Source organism: Hydra viridissima, unplaced genomic scaffold (genome assembly GCF_058129835.1).
Source record: "Hydra viridissima isolate aposymbiotic clone 2 unplaced genomic scaffold, HvirCarnegie_v1 scaffold_10, whole genome shotgun sequence".
Taxonomy (NCBI): domain Eukaryota; kingdom Metazoa; phylum Cnidaria; class Hydrozoa; order Anthoathecata; family Hydridae; genus Hydra; species Hydra viridissima.
The window spans coordinates 8,372,339-8,394,728 of record NW_028324309.1 but is presented as its reverse complement, the minus strand read 5'-3'; the positions used below and the strand labels follow the sequence as shown (position 1 = coordinate 8,394,728).

The 22,390-nt window shown below is 28.7% G+C and overlaps 3 protein-coding genes and 1 pseudogene across 3 annotated transcripts; 2 read left to right on the top strand and 2 right to left on the bottom strand.

The window, feature by feature from the left end:
- Positions 1-380: 380 nt before the first annotated feature.
- LOC149882991 (uncharacterized) lies at positions 381-3,495 on the top strand. Its single transcript, XM_090099527.1, has 3 exons — positions 381-1,899; positions 1,971-2,108; positions 3,253-3,495. Exons 1-3 carry the CDS (start codon positions 859-861, stop codon positions 3,415-3,417), a joined length of 1,344 nt encoding a protein of 447 aa, XP_089955653.1. The 5' UTR covers positions 381-858; the 3' UTR covers positions 3,418-3,495.
- A 241-nt stretch (positions 3,496-3,736) lies between these two features.
- Positions 3,737-5,475, bottom strand: LOC149882990 (uncharacterized; annotated as a pseudogene).
- Positions 5,476-9,016: 3,541 nt separating this feature from the next.
- Positions 9,017-9,855, top strand: LOC149882989 (GTP-binding protein drn-1-like). Its single transcript, XM_090099540.1, has one exon. It carries the CDS (start codon positions 9,102-9,104, stop codon positions 9,741-9,743), a length of 642 nt encoding a protein of 213 aa, XP_089955666.1. The 5' UTR covers positions 9,017-9,101; the 3' UTR covers positions 9,744-9,855.
- A 10,555-nt stretch (positions 9,856-20,410) lies between these two features.
- LOC149882988 (GTP-binding protein Rheb-like) lies at positions 20,411-21,403 on the bottom strand. The gene has a single exon (XM_090099539.1). It carries the CDS (start codon positions 21,271-21,273, stop codon positions 20,623-20,625), a length of 651 nt encoding a protein of 216 aa, XP_089955665.1. The 5' UTR covers positions 21,274-21,403; the 3' UTR covers positions 20,411-20,622.
- Between the last annotated feature and the right edge of the window lie 987 nt (positions 21,404-22,390).

Sequence of the window (22,390 nt, the reverse complement as noted above, 5' to 3'; positions counted from 1 at the left end):
TTCTATTTTGCCTCTCCCCTTCCCTAGCTTAAAACCTTTTCAAAAATCAAAAAATTTGTGCCAACTATGCCTGCCGGATTGTAGCAATATTCAAATTGAAAAATATATGCAATATTTTCTAAATATATATTCAATCTTTTTCAAATATATTCAATCTTTTTCAAATATATATTCAATCTTTTTCAAATATGTTCAATCTTTTTCAAATATATATTCAATCTTTTTCAAATATATTCAATCTTTTTCAAATATATTCAATCTTTTTCAAATATATTCAATCTTTTTCAAATATATTCAATCTTTTTCAAATATATATTCAATATTCCAGGGGAGAACGCGGCCAATCGGCTTTTGGTTGAACAAAACATTGTCAACATTTAAAAATACTTTAATAATATTATTAGAAAAAGCGTGTAGTTATAAAAAGCACTTATACTTATACCGATATGGATAGTTATAGCAAAGTTGCATCTTTGTTAGAGGAAGCTTCTACTCTTCTTCGCACAAATCAAAGCACAAATATCAGCAGGCCACAATCGGAACTCACAATAACCTCCACATTACAAAGAGCTAGAGGAATGCTCAATGAAAGTGGTTCATCGGGTATTTTTAGGCGCCTTAATAGAAACGATAGATTAAGGTCGTCAGCACCATACAGTAGCAATATAGGCAACCACATAGGCAGTCAAAATAAATCAAAGAAAATGACAAAAACATTAGAATTTGCACTAATTTCATCTACAGAAAATGATGAAGAACAATTCCTAAAATGGGATTCTGTAATTGCAAATGGAATTTTGATTATCAATGAATTCGATAGTGAACAAATAATAAGAGAGAAAATAAAGGAGTCGTTGCATGAAAAATTTCCTTTGCTGGGTTCAGATGAATTCGATTTTGTTAAAGTATCACGAAAAAAAAATATCAAAATTAAATAAATGCTCAAATATTGATTACTCATATGATGTTGTAAAAAAACTAGCTGGACAAGGGCTTTTATATTTACAGCTAAAAGAACGATGCAATGATCATCAAATGATCATTCCAACGGAAGTTATTGAAATTCCATCAGCTTCATTTGTATCAAAAAGTTCACAACTAACAGATCAAGAAGATGTTAATGAAGTTGATATACAGGAAATAAAAGAACTTACATCAGCTTCATTTGTAGCAAAAGGTTCAGTTGATAAAAATATATATATTGAAATTGATTTTGAAAACCAAAAAATTAAGGAAATTAAAGAAAATAATCTTCAGGATCCAATAGAAATTTTAAGGTTTCTTCAAAAAACAATGATCAAGGGCAGAGTTCAAGATATAGAAAACATTGATGAAAACACGGATAAAGATTCTGAGACAAACTTTATTTGTATCGATCGACAAAATATTTTAATGTCAACATTTGCTGAATTAGAATCCGTTGAAAATTTTTTAATTACATTTGAAGTTGACTTTATGGGAGAACTAGCTAAGGATTATGGTGGTCCAAGGAGAGAGTGGATACAAGAATGCAATAGAATGATTAAAGAGAGATTATTTGATAGTGGTTTGAGAGAGCTCTTTGCTGAGGAATATTACTTTGTAGGTTTGTTAATTGGTATTGCACTCTTTCAAGGAGGGCAGCTACCAACATATTTACCAGACAGCATCATTATTAAGATCACCGAAAATACAGCAGATATTTGTATATCTAATATACAAAAAGGTTTAAACAAGTTTAATTTGATAAGGTTTTTCAAAGAGTTTCCACAATTACTTGAATTATTAAGACCTTCAAAAGTACAATTCACAGCAAAAATGCTTTTAAAGTTATTGAAGCCAAAATTTTCATCAGAAGGGTCGACAGCTTTAGTTAAAGAAAAAGAGATTTATTCTATGTTTGTGAAATATGTCAGAGAGGTTAGTTTTTTTTAAATGTAAAACAGTGATCACTGTGATGTTTTAGATGTTACATATAATATATTATTTAGGTTGCCAGTGGTAGAAGAGAGTGTGTTTCATTGGCAAATATTCTTTCTTTCGTCACTGGAGCTTCAGAAGAGCCTCTACTTGGGTTTGCATTGCAACCGTCTGTTGAATTTATTCCTACTATTGAAGCTGATGAAAAAGTAAAAGATCTATTATATTTAATAAAATAGTAGTATTTAACTGAAAGATTTTGCTCATACTCAAAATAAATATCGGAATAATTTATTTCATTCAAATTTAGTTTGTTATCGGAAACTAAATTATAATTTGAAAGATGTATATTATTAAAATATTATTTTTATAGTCTGTCAAGTCATGTTATCCAGCTACTGGTAATATGTAATCTAGTACAACCTGATTTATGTTAACATCAGGAAGGGCATTTAATTGTAAAAATGTTGCTTTAACTTTTCTATAATGGTTTTTAAGTGTCACTATGAAGTGGTTTGGATGGTTCTTCATAGTTTATGGTTTTTAGATTTCTTCATAATACAAAACTTGCAAAATTAAAAAACGTAAAAAAGGGCAACTTTGGCCCTGCATGTTTCTGCATGACTTTGTTTCACAATATATATTTTGTTTTAAAATGTTTATATTCTCTACCATAACAGTGTTCCCACAGTCCTGCAATGTCCGGGACTAGTATCCTAGAAAGTCCTGGGATTTTTCTTTTTTTTTCTCAAAAATCCTGGAAAAGCCCTGGAATTTTTAAAGTGTAGGGGAAGTTCGTGTACCTAGGGCCACGTATTTTCAATGTCAAAGTTTAATGCTCCGCACTTGTCTAAAAATTGTAAAACTGATATGATCAAATGTATATACCAATTACTTTCTATTGATATAAGTATATTGACTTAAATAAAAAAGTTCCGCCATATAGAGGGGTTTGAAAAAAATTGGCCATAGGTACAGTGAGCTTTTTTTTAATTGTATCCAATTTAATTGTAGACCAATTGTGGCCAATTTTTAATTGGCCACCAGCTATTGTACCTAGGATAATTTAGGTGCAAAGTGGGACAAAACCACCCCAGTTTACTTTAATTAGTGTGATTTCTATAATAAGCTAAAAACATAAACAAGAATAATTTGCAAGATCTTGAAATTTTTTTAATAAATATGCAAAAATGTGTGTAAAAAAACTCCATGCTTGGATTTATGATGTAATTTTTCAAAAAATATTTGAAGGTTATTTTCATAAAAAATTGTTTTTTTAAATAAAAATAATAAAACTAGACATTCTTAAGTGTTGCAAGTTATAATAATATTTTTATTTTTGTTCATTTATAGGATCAGAAGACAGATGAAGCATATATGTATATACCAACTGCACATACTTGCTCTAATTGTTTAGTTTTGCCGCGTGGCTCGCTGTTATGCAAGCTTCCAGCTAATAACGACCTTTTTGATGTTTATGACATGGCATTTACTAATAACTTTTTTGGAACAATATGATTTTGCAATATGTTTGATGATATTTTTACATGTTCATATATGAAGTCTTACCAAGTAATATATAATATTTGAGAGAAACGCTAATCTTTTTTTTTCCAAGTCTCTGGTTTACCCTCTAAAAATATTAAGAGACCGTCTAGAACGAATGCAAAAATTTAAAAAGTAACCCTATTATGGATAATTTCCATTTAGTAGCAAATGAATATATTGCTTGATTTGAATATAGGCTCAAAACGAATTACATGGAAGTAAAAAAATATAGTACTCTCGAGTCCTTAATAAACAACCCCCCCCCCCCCCCCCATTTCCACTGTGCCGTTTATTCCCACCCCACTTGTATTCTGGACTCGAGAGTATAGATACAAAGGATTCTATTCAGTAGAAACTATTCTGTACACATTAACAAGCAGCTAATACAAAATAAAATAGAACAAGAAGTTAAATTCATCTGAAATTATAAATAAGATTCAAATTTTTCCACCACAAGTGCTAAGGCTTCTATGTAAATGTCGATTGCCATTTCAGTGGATTCTTTAGACATATCTATTGAATTTCTGACGAATGCTTCAATATCAATTCTATTCGGAATACTAACTGAGTTAACAACAAAATTGTTTAAATCGTGAGATAAAGGGCCGTCAACATCTACTCCATAGATATTAAAATCATTTATATCATTTTCAGTTTCATCTCTTGACATAGGATTGTCAATATTTATCATTCCCATAGTCCATATTTGATTGGGAGTCCAATTTTCTTCTGTAGATAAACGATGGTCGTTGTACATAAGTTTAAACTCTTTCAAGGAAAGATTTATTCTTTCTAAAAAAACTATATGCAGTGTGAACATGTGAATTGGATTTTCAATATCTAAAATGCCGCTCTGTTCCATAGCATAAAAAGTGTAATAAAAAGGTAACACGACGCATCGAAACACATCTCTCCATAACCTCTCTATTCTTTGATTTCTTGTGGAAGATCCAGCTAAAAAACTCCCTCTGCCATGACCTCTTCTTGCAATCATTTTATCACATATAAGAACATTTTCTACCCCAAAGTCTACTCTTATTCTTGAAGGCGTTGAAAACTCGCTTGTCGCATTTAAAAAAAGATTTAACACCGTTTCTGCTAAATTATTTGTATTGGCTTCCAAAAACATTACTTTCCTTGATTTACCATCAATGCACCCATGTATTACGAATTTCCAACGAATTAGAGAGTGATGTCCATCTATATGCCATAAAGAATTTGGTCATGGTACATAATAAGATCGCCTTCTAACCAATGCTCCCCATCGCAATGCAGTATTCCTATGATCCACTCTGTTTAAACTAGAGCGGATTCTTCTTCTTTGTATATGGTAACCTTTTGATCTAAAATAACCAGATAATAATGGTTCCCCTGTTGCTACACCGTGACGAGATATGTATTCAGCTATAATTCTGTCTATTTCGTGGTCATTGATGTTGCTAAAACGACCTGTTTTGTTTAAATTAAGTTCATTTACTCTGCGATGAACTGTCCAACGTGAAACACCTAAAACCTTCGATGCAACATTCCAAGAAAAACCTAAACACTTAAATTCTTTTAGAACATTTTTTGGAATTTCGTACTTTGGCCTTCCAGGGGTTTTACTATATAACACATTAATATTGATACTGCAGTATTTTGAAGATTTTTCATGATAATAAAGGGAAAGCATTTTCCGAATCTCCAAAAATATATATAATATACTTTCTATTCTTTCTTTGTTGTTTAAATCACCAATAAACTCTTCATTAAAACTGTTCAATACTGGAATAAGTTGATCGATTAAATCAATATGCTGTAATAATAACGGCAAATAATCACCACAAGTGGTTTTTCCAATAAAAGATTCAACTTCATCTAGAAAAAATATTAAATTTTTATATAGATCTGCACCCATGTCTTTTTCAATGATTTCGGTCGCCATTGTTTTTGTTTGTGTTTAATTTTTTTGTTTGCCATTAATTGTAGTTATTATCCTTCTATTTACGCGCGTAAATTGCTTTATCCCAGGAATATTGAATATATTTGAAAAAGATTGAATATATTTGAAAAAGATTGAATATATTTGAAAAAGATTGAATATATTTGAAAAAGATTGAATATATTTGAAAAAGATTGAATATATTTGAAAAAGATTGAATATATTTGAAAAAGATTGAATATATATTTGAAAAAGATTGAACATATTTGAAAAAGATTGAATATATATTTGAAAAAGATTGAATATATATTTAGAAAATATTGCATATATTTTTCAATTTGAATATTGCTACAATCCGGCAGGCATAGCCAACTTAGAGGTTTTTTCATAATTTAGTTTGTAAGTGGTCCGCACAAGTTTTTTCCTTGCCACAAGTAGAGAGAAAAATCCTTCTTAGAAATAAAACGAAACTCAGCAGGACCATTAAAAAACTGATCTTCTATATACTTTCCACAATTGCAAGGGTAATGCAAACCAGCATAGTCTGATAGAGTAATAGTTCCACTGATATTAAGACAATAATAAACACTTATAAGACAATTAAGACAATAATAAACACCGATATTAAGACAATAATAAACAATAAATACGTTAGATGGGGAGGGTCAACACAATGAGGTGGGTAAAAACACGTTCAATGCTAAAAAAAAGCGGAGTTGAGAATAAAGTAAAAATTAAAAGTTACAATCTTTTAAAGTCGCAATCTGTAAAAAGACTCAGCAAGACAACCGACGGATTCCACTTTTGATCAATCCCAAAATTGGCATCTCCAACGAAATTGCATCTTCTCTTTGATGAGAGTTTTATTCATCTTTAATAGGATTATCTTCCTCATAAAAAATTTATCAAGGCATTTAACTACATAAAACCCATTAAGATAATCTCTTTTTACAAAAAAAACATTAAAAATACTTTTTTATTACAATTAACTCGGAAAATTTAATGTTGCTAAGCAATGTAAACTTTGTTTTTAAAACTTCAAATTTTTTACAACGGTAGAAAATAAACGAAAATGTGCTATGAAAAGAAACTTTACAAAAGTTATGTACTCAAAAGAAACTGTTTTATCAAAGTTTTGACGATTTAAAGGAAATGAACATCATGCTATATTATGGAAAACGCGTCCTTCGTTGCTATCCACATTGCCAAATAAATTCATGTTATCAAGATCTAATGAATAATGATAATTATTAAGAAGATAAGATCACTCGACCATGAGGCATTTTATTTAAATTTATGGTGTAGTAAAGAAGGGGTGTAATCTAAGTGTAGAAATAAAAGTAAGTGTAGTAATCCTGAATCTTAATGAAGACATCTTTTTTGTTTATCTTCATATGGTTTCTCGTTGATTTAACTGCTTTTTCGTTGATTCGACCGCTCACCACATTTGCTCTGATTTACAACTTGAATTTATTTTCATTTTTAATTTAGATATACCGTATAGGCGCCGATTTCGTAATACTAATGTAATATTTATCTAAGGTGTATAGTGAAAAATATTGATTTATCAAAGAACAGGATGCGAACGCAAAAGGGGGCTTTTACAAATATCATTTTAACAAATTTTGGGACAACAAAGAATTTTTTTTTAAGATGTTCGTGATAAAGCTCATTGAAGAAAATCAGTTCAAATTTTGAACTGAAAAAATGTTAAAAAATTTTGTTTCTTTCTTGAAACTTTACGGGAAAAAATCCTAAGCTCTTTATAAAAATAATAATATCATTATCAAAAATAAGTTCTCTTGATTTAACATTAAGTATAAGAACAATTCAAGTTAAAGTTCCAGAGCAAATCATTAATCCTCAGCTTTATAAGATGTGCATTTATAAAGAGGCTACGTTTGTGCGTTTCAAAAAAGAACGGTATCATACCTAATAAACTGATAGCAAAAACAAATAAACAAATGACATAACTTTATTATTATTAAAATTTCAACTTTATAAATGTTGAAGATGCGTTGCGCTGTTCGCAACTTTACACAAAGACCAAGATGTCTAAAGTACACTATACCAAAACAATTTCTAAAAGGTGGTTTCTAAAGCTAATAGTTCTTGGTTTGTTTATTCGATTTAATCTTTCTGATTTGGTAATTATATTTATTTAGAAGCAAGTAAATCTCTTTTATTATGTTTACTAACTCTATAAAGTTGGATAAAAATAACAAGGTTGTTAACTGTTAACTTCGTCCTAATAAGTTCAGAAGCTTTTAAAATGAAAAGCTTTATTCAAAAACATTGTTGTGAAAGACAAAAATCAATGGAGTTTAATACAGTGACACCTTCTTCTTCTGTTACTTCTTTTTTTACTTTTTATGGAAAGTTTCGTTTCCGCATTCAACAGGGCAAATGAGCAAGAAAAAAAGCAAATGTTGCATTAATAAACATAATTTTGAGTGCACTGCCCAGAAAAAATCGTCATAGAACATTTTTTCTGGGCAGTGCACTCAAAATTATCTGTGCATTTCTAATTGTCAAATTTCCTAGTATAAACTTTAAAAAATAATTTAATTTATATTGTTTTAGAGTTGTAAGCTTTTTTTGAGTAATTTAAAGAAGAACACTTAAGGAGGTTTACAACTTGATAAATTTTTTTCAAATTATTAACTGTAACTGTAGTTTGCATATTAAAATCTGGTTAACATTACAATTTCTATTAAACTCCCGTATAAATGTGATTATAACCTAATTTCCATTTTAATCTTACTTTTGATTCTTGTTTTAATATACAATATCTTTTCCTCTTTTTATTAAATCCTTACCCCCTAACTTGCTGCCTAAGAACTTTCTTCACGCTACCACGTTTCTTTTAAATAAAATTTATAACCGCTTTTTACTAGATTAGCTTTTGTTTTTACTCCCACGACGGAAATCCCCACAAAATTCAATTTGGGATTTAAAAATTGTTATTGCAAAAAAAAAAAAAAAAAAAAAAACGTCAAATAAATTTACGTGGAATATTTTTTCCGAATTTTATTTACCCCAATAAAAAAGAGTTTTTCAAAATTAATCTCAGTTACTCATTGTTTAATCTCGGAAGCTTCATTGATCTCTAAGTTAATGTCTTTCATGTTAATCTTCAGGTGTAAGAGTGTGTTACGCTATCAATATCCATAAGCACTATCAGATAACACCAGATATCTGATAGTGCTTATGGATAGTACTCATGATTGACAAGCACCGTTTATGTAATGATACAAAAGCAAGAAAATTTCCGCAGTTGTTTCTTTACTTAACTCACAAACTTTTTATTTAAGACTTCAGAAAGATTTTGTACTTTATAGGATTCTACCACAACATTTTATAGGATTCTACCACAACGTTTTATAGGATTCTACCACAACGTTTTGCGTTTTTCATTGAATACTTACAGATATGAAGTTGTTCCGTACAACCTTAAGCTAACACCGGTAAAACACGTGTCATTTAAGCAACCGACATTTCTCGTAAGTATTTATCAACATCCCTATGCAGTTGATTTCTCAAAGGAATACGTCAAAACCACAATAATTTTAGTAAAGAAAACGCACCCAATATTTTAAACGGAAAACGGAAATATGTTCAATATAAAAATGATTACTATTCAAATATTAGGGAACAAAAAAAAGGTATTTAAGTCATTACCAGCTCAGAATTCAGTAGCTGTCTTTGTTTACTTTAGTCAGGTAATAATAATATGTCTACTTGTAAAAAAATGTTCAGTTTTGTGAGGAAAGTATTAAAACGAATTAAGAAACCGAAAGTTTACTCGTGTTGCACAAAGATCGCTATTCTTGGTACGAGTGGAGTAGGGAAGTCAACCATCACTCGCTCATTTTCGGTACCTAACGATTATAAAGAAAAAAGAAATTCTTATACTCCGACTCCGTCGGATATTTACCAACGCACGTTATCATTGAAGTCTAAAGATGGAACGTTGTGCAATCATCAACTTTTTTTATTAGACACTTCTGGTGCTCTGCGGGCAGACTTTCCAGATATTTACAGAAAAACCATAGAAACCTGTGAAGCTTTTGTGCTAGTTTTTTCAATGGACAATAAAGACAGTCTTAAAGAACTTAATGATATTTTAAGAGACATAGACATTATAAAAAAGACACAATACACCCCTATTTTAGTGGTAGCTAACAAAAAAGATAGAACTTCAAAGCAAGAAGCCACAATGAACGAACAGATAGCAAACATAAATCGTGGTTGCTGCTTTTTAAAAACGTCATCAGATGGCTACGTTGATTGCTTCGTAAAACTTCTTACTTTAATTGAAAAAAGAAAGGGAATAAATAGACCGGCATGCGGTGTGCACCTTGCTTCTTTTTGAAAAAGAAAAGTCCTTAGTCTAACATTACTACAGTGATTAATTTATCTGCGTTTTTGTTAAAAAAAAAAAGATATATGTATATATTTTAAATGGAAATATTTTAAAAAAATAAATAGATTTGGAAAAAAAAAATTAATCAAAATGAGTTTAAAAAGTAAACTTCGTGAGATGTTTAAGAGCTCTTTCTTCGAAAGAACTCTTAAACATCTCACGAAGTTTACTTTTTAAAAGCTCGTTTTTCATCACAAGTGAGAAAATATTGGTGCTGTTATTATTAAAAAAAAGTTATTTGACTTTAAAAATTTTTACTTTTTATTCAATAAAAACTTAAGTAAATTTAAACTTGGTTTAACAAGAAATTTCAGCTAATAAATTTAAACATCCTTCAATCCCCTTCCTGGACCACAGTAATGAATATATTAAACTTGATCTGATTTTACGCTCTTTTTTGATATCAGAACATCCTTGCTAATGTAAATACGGATGTTTGAAGTAACAGTTATGGATCTTTAAATGAGGCTATTATATCCAGAACTTATCTTTTAACGAAAAAGAAGAATTTCAGTTTTACTGAATAAAGAACTATGAATGGAAAAGCTTTTTTATCCAAGTATCATATACCCTTAAAAGTTCCATATTCATCAGTGTAGCCTGAGGATGTTTGTTGGCAATTATATTTCTAATTAAATAAACCTAATAACTAACACACTTCAATAAGGATAAAATAATTATTCATTTGGTAACGTATCATCTAAAAATGAAAAGATTCGAATTTTCTTTGGCAAAATGTTTGTAACAGGAGAATCATTTCGTTAAACTGTATATTAGAACTACTTGTTAAAACTATTTGTGAAAGCCATTTATTAGAGTCATCTATTCTTTGAAAGACTTGACTTCTTTTTAAAAGAAGATTAAAGCAGTATTCATCTTAATATTAATGTTTTTGTCAGCTCAAAATGTTATAATCAGGATGAATTGGACAGTGAATGATTCAAAATAATCGTAACAAATTTATTGTTACAAGTTAAAAACGAGAAAAGAGTGATTTTTATTGAATCAAATAATTGCTGAATACAAAAAATGTTACACAGCAGTTGAAAGGAAACATATAATGGTTAAAATACTAAAGTGTAAAATTACTTTTGAATTATTAAAATCAATTTAGAAAATAGGTTTTCCAAATTTTATCAATGAAATTCGATGTTCAAACAATAGCTTTGATTATTTATGGATTACTTATTCAATTAACTTGAACAAACATTTATTTGAAATCACTTTTGCACGTTCACTCCCTATCATTCACTTTACTTAAACGCTGCACACGATACTTTAAAGGCTATATGACTTTTAATCATCCTCGTTTCTTCCTCTTTTTCTTCCTTTTCACTGTTGTTAACGTCAACTTTGTATCGTTGTCGCTATGACATTTTTAACAAAAATGCGACCATTATTGCCCTTATTAACATGCCTTACTCAACTAATTATCTTTTTAGCCGTTTTTAAATAATCAAAAATTATCTGATGAATGTTTTGTAAAATTTATAATGAAATCGTTCATTAAAACAGTTATAAACTTTAATTAAAGAATTAATAAAAAATTTTTCATCTCTTTGCTAGCGTTGCGAGTAGGATCACTTAAAAAACACTTAAAATTCTGTTCTTGTTGGTTCGTCATAACAGCAATAAACTAATAAACAGAAAAACACAAGGATTCTAAAATAATCTGCACAATAAAGACAAAGTAAAGTTTACCCAAACTGGTATTTCACACCGCGACGATTGGTTTATGCTTACCTCACCATAGAATCTTGCAATTATTTACAAGTGTGGTATAAAAAAAAGTTTTTAAGGCTTTATAAGCTTTTGTTAGGGTTCTCATTACACAACTACCCAATTAGCAAAAATGTATTTTAAAGCTTTCTTAAGTATTTCATTTTTGACTAAATTTTATAAAAATATCTGAAAAGTATCTCAAAACCACTGCGAACATATTTTTTCATAACTTTTTTTATTCTGAAAATAGTTTCTTTCATTTTCAAAATGATAGGATTTTAGTATGCTGTTTCTTTTGAATGATTGAAGAAAAATCTTGCACAAATAATTTGTTTTTAGGCACATTAAATGCTATGGAACCACATCCTTTGTTACTTCAAAACCACATTACATCAGCTTGATACAGTTCAAAATTGAGTTAATTTTTTTTTGTTTTCTCTCTTTAAACCTCGTTTTGATTGAAAGTCTTTTAGTTTTACCTACCGATGGTAAACAAGACTACTATTCACTTCTAGAAGCATTTGCCAACAGAAGTTGTGTTAAATTTATGAAATTTGGCATTTTTCTGTCATTATGACATTTGTGGCAATTTGGAATTAGTAAAAAATAAAAGTAAATGACAAAAAACTTGATTTTTGAAGAGTAATAACATTTTCAAAAAATTTGCTCTTGAGTTATTTTTTCACATTTTTAGAGTAAACATGATTTTTTTGTCTTATTACCAAGTCCCCTCACGATAGGTTAAGCATCAAAGGAGAAAGTATGAAAGTTAGAAAGTATGAAAGGAGAAATTCTTTTATCAATTTATTACAACAAAACTCACTCTTCTTATTTTGTGTTACACTTTATTTGACGTGATTTATCATCATGAGAGGATTTGTTTAAATTTGTTTAAAATGTTTTTCAAAAAAAAGTTCTTTTTCAACCATTTTAATCTAAAAAATTAAAAAATGATCTGAGTATTAGTTTCAAGTGCCGAAGAAGTATAAGAAGTAAAAATACCGCCACATAAAAAAGAAAATGGTAAGTGAACCAAAAACTCAAATGTAACTACTTCAAACGGAAGAAGTCTCGACTTCTGATTCTGTTTAATTTCAACTTAATGTGACAATCTTATGTTGATATTGAGTAATTATATAAAGAAAAAGAAACAAAAAAGTTTTGAAAAATAATTTCACATTTCAATAATAAAAAAAAAAAGATTCAAAACATCGCACAGTGGGATGTATCTTAAAAAACCTCGCTGAAAGTCGAAAAAACAGTGGAATTACATAAAAATTTATGTGTAAATTTTTTTAAATCACTGCATCCGATATTAGAGATGCAATATTCAAAATAAAAATCCAAAATGGCGAAATTTTTTAAAACAAATCAGCGAAAATGCAGTTATACATAAATTTTTTGAGACGTTTAGTTTCAATGCGACATTTAAATTAACCAAGTTAATATGGGAAACCTCAAATTGTCTAGAAATTATTAATAGGCTCTCTGTTGAGAGATACAAGTTAAATCTCTAACAATATTTGCAGCATTGGGTGCTCCTGAAGTCCGATGACTCATCTGAATTGAAAGTGCTAACTCAGATGAGCTGAATATGGAACGCATTTGCTCAGTTTTCGGCGTTTTGTTTGTTCACTTCCTTGATCAAAATTTAAAATGGGTTGACTCATTGCACTCGAACTTTTTTCTTTCTTCTTTTTGTGCTTAAACAATCTGAAAAACTTTGATTAAAACAGATAATAAAAATTTGAAAACTTCAACAGAGAGAAACTTAAAGTATCTTTCTGCAATGTTGAAGCTTTCAACCACGAATCACAAGTTTTCAAAAATCTTATTTTTGTTGGGTTATTCTCTTCCCATTTTAATATTATTTTTGCCATGATTTTTTTCATTTATTTCTTAGCATTTTCTTACGCACAAGTATCATTGCAAAACTTAAAGCTGGTCATCTTAATCTGAAGATAATTCGTTTGTCAAACTTTTTAAACGTGTAAATAACCTTAGAATGTAAAGATATTGAACTGAAAAAGTCATTAGCACGTTAGACTTTCTCACAACAATAGCTCAACAATATATAGCAAGTAAACAATACTTAGTTATAAAAATGTAATCTTTTTTTAAAAAAAGTGTATTACCATAAAATTTTATGCAGCTCTACTGATTCTTTTGAAAAAAGGCTGCCATTTTGGATGTGCTATTAAATACTTGTTGTTTTATTGTATTGTATGAAACATGTTTTCTAAAAAGATCTTATAAAATTATATAAAACTTTGGTTTTGTCAAAAAATGTTCTTTTTTTTAAATGAAAAAATCTGCCATTTTGGGTCCAAAAAATCTTGTATTAGAATAAAGGCTTTATAATTATATGGTGTGTGTGTAGTTTTTTAATGGTTCAGTAGAATAGACTTTTTTGAAAAATATCCAAAAAGTGGAAAATATCCAAAAAGATCTTGTGGATTCACAACTTTCTCGTTGCTTGAGAATTACACTTAAAGAAAAAATTCATTCTATTATGTGCATTTTCCACACTTCCTTTCACATAAAATTCAAACGAGAAATAAACTATTATAAAAAAATTTTTTGAATTTCTTGAAGAGTACTGTGCTTATTTTTCTTTAATGATTAAAGGTTTGTAAACAATATAAAATTCTTGAGCGCATAGTTTCGTTGTTTATAACAAAAAACACGTTTTCATTAACAGATGTTCGACTGCGTGGATATACTTATACTTAGAAAATTTATGAACTTAAGAAATTAAATCTCTTAAGAAATAAAATGCACAAGGCCTTTGTTTACATTACAACAAAATAAAAAGTTCAGAATCACGATTTTTAATTTTTGTTGAAATTAACAAGTGCAAAGAAGAAGGCCAGGAGGTTCATTCCAGAAATCTTGCTCGATTTGAATTGGTGAGAGCACTTACTGCCACAAGCGTTGAATAAATTAAATATACAATACTAAGGGAGTGTTTGCAGATAAATGACGAATCTCGCTACTATCGTCATCTCAATTCCAAATCTTCTCGGCCTAATGGCTAAGATCAAGTGTAGTCACTTGGATTGGTTGCGAGCTGGCTAGGCCGGTGTACTTGTATTAAACTGATACTTTTCTTTTTTTTCCGCCCGTTCCTCAAAGGGGAGGCAAACTCAGGGTCGACGTGCCTCTGAGTCTTCCCTGGAGAGGTTCGGGCAAGTCCGCAAGGCATCGGCCGGAAGACTATAACTGTAACTGAACCAAATACCAACCAGTATATCATTAGAATATTTAACTTCCTCAACAGTCATGGCTTTAGCCATGTGATTTGGAAAAATCTCATTTATGACTGTGTTGAGATTTTAGTTACAGAAGTAGATCATTTCATAATAATCCATTAATAACAAAACCAAACTTAAAAAAAAAGTTTCTTTTCAGGCTTTCTAATAGTTGCTCGAACCAAATAACAGATTAATTTGTTAGTCACCTTTTCATGATAAGCATGCAACCAAATAGAATTTGCAGCCAATTTTAATCAACACCAAAATGTATATTTATACAGTTATAGAATTTTTTAAAAAAAATCAAATCTATCAGCTTGAGTACGTAATAGTTTTTAAAACAAATCAAAGTTATCAGCTTGAGTACCTGAATATAAGCGTTTGGATATAATTTAATTAATAAAAGAGTTTATGATAAAAGTTTATAAAGAATGTGAGAGATTTTCAATTTTTAAAACGCTTGATAAAAAAATTATGAGAGTAATTATAAGCATAATTATTGGCATAGTTATGGGCATAATTACGGGCATAAATATGAACATAGCTATGCAGAGTCATCATTATAGCTGTGAGCATACTTATGAGCTAACTTACGAGCATAATTACCAAAACAAACAATAAATCAAAGTGCAATCTAAAATTTGCTTTTTCCTATAAGCTGAGTTGTTAAAGCCTATTTTATTTTTATGAGTTACTTATTTTAAATAAATTAATTATATTTATACTTTTTTAAAAACATTTCTTTAGTATTAGCTAAACATCTTTTGTATTTATGAACGGTACTAAATTTATAAGTAGAAAGTTTGTAATTTAATGAAGCAAGTATCCGATTTCAAAACGCGACATTTTTAAAAAAATCTTTTAAAAAAAGGCTTTTTTAATGTTCACCTGATTAAATTTGAACGCTTTTTATTGAATGTATTCCATTGTTTGATGAATGTCTTCCATGATTTGAATGAATGTCTTCCATGATTTGAATGAATGTCTTCCATGATTTGATTAAAAGAAACTTAGTTGAATAGCAATGGTCCAGAATTCTTATAAAAATTCTAATAAAATTTGATTTTTGATTGTCTTTTTCTTTTCGTTCTTGTGGATCATTTTTAAATTGGCTTTTCTTGACGCTTTTTTCCTATTCTTTTCGAAATTCACTTCATGTGCGCATTTGTGAGTATTTCCTAAAACCATCTCAATTTCTGATTCTTTTATCTAAAAAACCTTTTCAAAAAACAATCGAATCAATTTTTTAAAATTAAAGATTAAATTTTATTTTTAAATAAGAAAGCAGCAGGAAGAATGATTATTAAACCGTAACTTGGTTGTGATTTATGCAAAATCCTGTGTCTATTAGGCGATTAAAACTAAAACTCAACGCGAGAAATAAATAATTTGCATCTTCTATTTGATGTTGATTCTTTGAGTTTTGAAATGACATTATAGTAGTTTAAGCTATTATTACAATAACAAGTTAGATTATTTGAATTTCAAATCAAAAGGTAAATAAAATACTTGTTGAACAAATAAAGACTTTATTTATCATTTTATATTTTACCTCATTATTATCTTACATTTTACCTCATTATTTTATGTTTTAACAGATGGTAAACCAACGATGAACTGTGATACAACTGTATTGAATGAACTGCGAATGAACTGTTAATGAACTGTAATAAAAATGATACAGCCGAGATTGACAGCAATTACTTCCCTGAACGTCTTCATAGTGAAAGGTTAGCATGGATTCACATTATAAAAAAACTTTTCTTAAATTAAGATAATTGCAAGACGTTTCCTACAGCATAAGAACCTGGCAGCAAAACAAGTTAAATTAACTTTAATTGATTGTAAAATAATTGACTTAAATTTTTTCAGAACATTTACAATTGTATAAAATGAATATAGGTCCTGTTGCAATTTTTGTAACAAAATTACTTGAGTATCAATAAAGCATTAAAATTCACCATCGGTTTCCGTTATTCTTAATAAGAAAAAAAAAAAACTAGACAGTTTTTATTTGTTTCAGTTATAAGAAGCGATACTTTTAGGTAGCATTTTGTTAACAGCCATTAGTTAATATCAGATTTTTTTTTATTGATAACTAATTGTAGATAGTGTTTTAGATCACAAACCTCGGAAGCATGTTTTTTAATAAAATTTACCAAAATGAATGTTCTGCTTTTTTGAATTAACATATTTAGTTATCTATTTTTTCTTGTTTTTTCATTTAATAATTATGTCACATTCAAAAAAAAAAATTATTTTGTCAGCACAAATAGCTGAAATGATTTTATTATCTGATATAAATCACTTTTCTTCAATATTGTCTCTAATTATCAGAACGCCCATTACTTGTCTAAACCGAATGGTGGTTAAGTATGACCGATTATTTTCAATCGCGTGGAAAACAATCTTTTTTTTTAAACTACCGTTGTAATAAGGACCATTAATGAGTAAATCAAGGGTTTGTATTCCCACATCCTGTTACATCAATCCACATCCTGTACATCAATCAACTTCAGAATTATCCTACATTATTGAACAATATTATTTAAAATTGTTCAATTACATTAATAAAAAATTTACAATCAAAATATGACTATTGCGAGTGCTTCGCATAGTACGCTTTTAATTCTATTGACTGTTCCGCCTGGCTTCAACGAATATTTCAAAGTTGTTATGATTTTTGTCATTATGGAGTACAATTAAACTCCCGATTATTTTTTAGAAAAATATTCTTTTTATAACCAATTTGACCTTGAAGAAAAGTAAAAATTTGATAGTTGAAATTAACAAATTTGGCGAGGAAAATATAATGTTTAATAGTGCTAATAATTGTTAAAGTCAAAATGCTAAACCTCTGTGCTATATTTGATGTTCAAATGGATCTAATCGTGATATAAGTAATTTTTTCAATTAGAGAAAGAAAGAATAATGGGAAAAATGGATTTATGCAATAAACAGAGATTTTTCTGAAACAATCCATAGATGCAGCTGTACATCACTCAACTGTACATTCTTTGTTAATGTTTAATCTAAAACATAAAGAGGTTTAAAAAATAAGAAATAATACAAAAAAGGCTTTCATTTTTAACCTGGAACACATATTCCTACAATATATATATATATATATATATATATATATATATATATATATATATATATATATATATATATATATATATATATATATATATATATTGACATTCAATTTGCGTCTTCTTGTTAAATAGCCTCAAGACAGGCACACACAGGTATGTTAAGGTTGTTATATTTAATATATATTAAGACTATTTAACAAAAAGACGCAAAACAAATGTCAATTTATTTAATAACAAAAAGAGGAATGAAACAAAAAAAGTTTGTGAGGAAAAATCAACAAAACGGTGAAAATTCTTAATAATCCCAGCAAACATTTAGTCTAAAAAAGACGTCTTAAATACGTCTAAAAGACGTATTAGACGTTTTTTATACATCTAAAAGACGTCTTTTTTAGACTCGATGTTTGCTGGGATGTGTTCTAAATTTATAAAAGTATTTTTTTTTATTAAAGAACCTTTTTATATTTAATGGATCGATAAATATATTTTATCTAAAAAATTTTCAAGTCTTTAAAAAGCAAGATACTATTTTTATATAAAACATTAAATTTTTGAATGGTTTCTTAAATTGAAACAATCAAACAAATAATAATTATTGAAGATTTTTTTTGAAGGTCACTAAAATGCATTATTTTGGTATCGTTGTAAGTATTTTTACATATTAGCTCATGGATATTCGAATTATCAAATGCTGCTAGAAGATATTTACTTAAAAATCAATTAAAATTTTCTCCTGCTGGCTGTATAGTTTACTGCAAGTATAGTTTACAGCTAGCAAGAGTGCTAGCTGTATGTTTTCAATGAGTTTGCTTTAAAATCAACAAGCACTCGTGAAAATTTCAATGGTTATAAATGTTACATGTTAGAAGCAAAAAGTATATTTTATCATAGTTATCCAAGAAGTTATCAATCATAGTTTTGCCTTATTTAAGGATCTTTATGAAAACTTATATTGCTTTTAGTAGTACAAACTGATATTCAATTTATGGAGTTGATGTTATCAACAGAAAATATGCTAGCCGTTAATTTAGCATTGAATTTATCCTAATGTTAGTTAGGAATTTAGCGTTAAGCAAACAAGATGTCATCGAATCAATCAATAAAAGAGTAGTTAACATTGCAGATAAAGTTGTTCGCTACCGGTTTCTTTTAGAAAATTCATCAAGTAACTTCAATTATATTACTGGCCATGTTCTTAAAGCTGTATAAGTGTACGAACGCTCTCCCACATATATACATTCACGCTCCTAAATGAAATTGCATATACAATTCTTTACATACGGTAAATTAATTTCTTTATTTTTAATACCTCAAAGTCACTAAAACAAGAAGTCAGAGCAAGTCCGAAAAAATCAGAATAAAAAATACTAGAGTAATTCTACTATAAGAAATGATGTTTATCTTGTGAAAAAAAAAAAATATCGGAGCATAAAATGGTATTAATTACCAAGATCAGTATTAAGTTCTCTAACAAAATCAATATAACATTAATATGATAGTCAATATATAACAAAATCAATATGATAAACGTTGCTTTTATTTTTTTACTAAAATACTGATATTAGTTGTATGTATATGTACTATTTTTTTGGAGTTTTTTTTTTTGTTTGAGGCTGAAATATTCATCATATAATACAAATCAAATCGCAAACTCTTCAACTTAAAAGGATAAACTTTAAAACCCGTGTTTCGTATTAGAGACTATTCTGCCTGGTCATATTCTTGTTTATTAGTTTTTTTGACTTATCTCAAAACGTTAGCAGTATGTAGTTCATTAGAAAATACCTTATGTCAAGCAAAATAGTACACATGGGATGGTTTACACAGGATGGTATACAGGTGATGGTATACACGAGGTGGTTTACATCAAATGATTACTGAAATATTAAAGCCTAACTTTATACAATAAAGTATAAAAACTTATGAAAAACTTTTTTACTTTTAAAATAATATTGCTTCTTGATAGTAAAAAATGATTGAACAATTTTTTGAAGATTATCAACCTATTTTCATAATTTTTGTAAATAACTGCAAATTAACAAATAATTCATCTTTTATCAGCCCCATACATATCAACCTAATCATTATATTCATGATTGTAGTCATATACACGTGTTTATGTGTGTTATCTTGCATCAAACTCAATCATATTTTGGCATCGCGGAGGAGATTTAGTGATTCCTATTGAATGAGACAAAATTAGTGGTCTTTAAATCAGTCTTAAAAACTAATAAGATTCTTGAAATCTTATTTAAACTTAATGAGAAAAGCTCCTCAACTTTTAAAAAATATTTAGAGTAGTGTAGTTGTAAAAATCAACACATCATCTTTTCTGGCCAACTGACCGTTTTTCATATGAAGTGGACTCAAAAAAATCTGCTTTTCTATTTGAGAAAAATGCATGTCATTGTTTCTATCTGCTCATAAATATTTATAAATTTATAATTTTAAAAGGTAGTACAATTTTATTTGCGGAACGATCGAATTGTAAACAAACGAGCAGTGCAAAACCAAATAGTGTTAAACCTAGTAACGTTCTACTGGGTGAACAACCCTAACCCAACAGTGTTAGAACAGAACAACCCTACTGCATCAAGAGTTAATAACTTAAATAACCATGAGATTTTCCATCGTTTTTGAAATGTGTCCAAGAAAGAAATTCTTGCTGATAATTCGTTATGCTGATGATTTGTCTCGCTGATAAATCATTCTGCTGATAAATTTAAATTTATCATTTTCTCAATCTTCGCAATTTTATTGAACAAAATAAACTCCATAGTGAGTTCTCTCGATTCCTTTTCTTTTTTCAATGATAGTGAGCAGATTTACGAAACAATCAAAATACTCTTCAGTGTACATTTTTTTGAAACAACACCCTCGGTTTACGGCCGCAATATGTCTGTTCATGTATCGAGGTGAACTTGGTGTTTCTAAGTCTTTTTTATTTGCTACTACTAAAATTGGAGTGACAAACGTTTTTTTTATTACATCTATATCTTTTAATATATCTTTCAATACAATCAGACTTTCAATATCGTCCAACGAAAACACTAAAACAAAAGCTTCACAGGATTCAACAGTCTTTCTGTAAGTGTCAGGAAAATCTGAACGTAGCTCTCCAGATGTGTCCAGTAAATAGATGCTATGATTGCACAAAGTGCCGTCCTTTGATTTAAGTGTCAGGCTCCTTTTATACAATTCGCATAATGTCGATCTGTAAGATACTCCATTATGGTTATGCATGGCAAACGAGCGAGCAATTGTGGTTTTTCCTACTCTACTTGCGCCTAATATAGCAATTTTTGTAGAACATGAGTACACTTTTTCCTGTTTTTTCTTCAAAAATATTGACAACTTTTTTGTTGAAGTAACCACAAGGTTAATCATTCTACTTTTTTTCCTCATTTATGAAATAATCTCTAAATGAAATGTGTTTAAATACACGATAATTTCGTCCTCGACCTTGAAGATTGCAACTAAAGAATTTTATGACCGGAAATGTTAGGCGATTTAAAACGCAAGCTCTTTATTGTTAAAGTACGCAGATAACCAAACCGAAATTCTGTGAAAATAAGACACTTATTATTGATTATCATCAACAGAAACATCAGCAATCACAATAACATCAACAACGATTACAGCGACAATAGCATCAAAAAAAACCCGTTAAAATAATGAAAACAACCAAAAGGCAGCAGGAAATCTTTTTAGTGCTTCAAACTCGAGAGAAACTCAAAGTCTTTTTTCAATTAAAATTAGATTTTTTTAAACAGTTACCAGGTAAAGTTTTTTATTTGAGAAAATTAAAGGGATTAAAATAATGATATCATCTAATCATTTTATCAAAATTTTATCATTTTATCATTACATTACATATTTTTTTGAAAAAGAAAACGGCAAGCAACTTTATATTTTAACAAAACGAACAATGTATTTTAAAACTTACAATTTTAGCAACAATTTATATTCAGAAACTTTAGCTTGAACTGAATACCAAATTGCATTAAAAAAAAAAGATTACTTTCGTACACATAGGATAAAAAAATGTTTTCTTTGTAATTAAATGTTTATCTAAAAATTTTTCTCCCTAAGTTTCTCGTAAGCGCTTTAAAGGTTTCTGATTAAAAAATGGTAACCAACCAAAATCTTCAAGTAAAAAGAAAACTGCTTTTGGTAAAAGCAGTTTGTTTTAATGTGCTTCACCTGATCTGATCCATTGCAATTTTTTTTACTGTGAAATATCCAAAAGAAAGACTCATTTCAAAAAATCCACTAAAAAAGCTTAACATTTTCTCTTGAACATTTCTATGGAAACGAGAAAGACGACTGAAATGGAGATCATAAATCGTATGGAGATGTTATATTTAGATTATTTTCTGCACAGATTACTATACACACTCGATTTACTTGCTAATCAACAATTATTTATGACAGATGTTAAATGGCATTTGACTAGTTTTCAGATTTATTGATGGATAGTTTTCAAATTTATTGATGAAACTCGGTACGTTTTATCATTGCA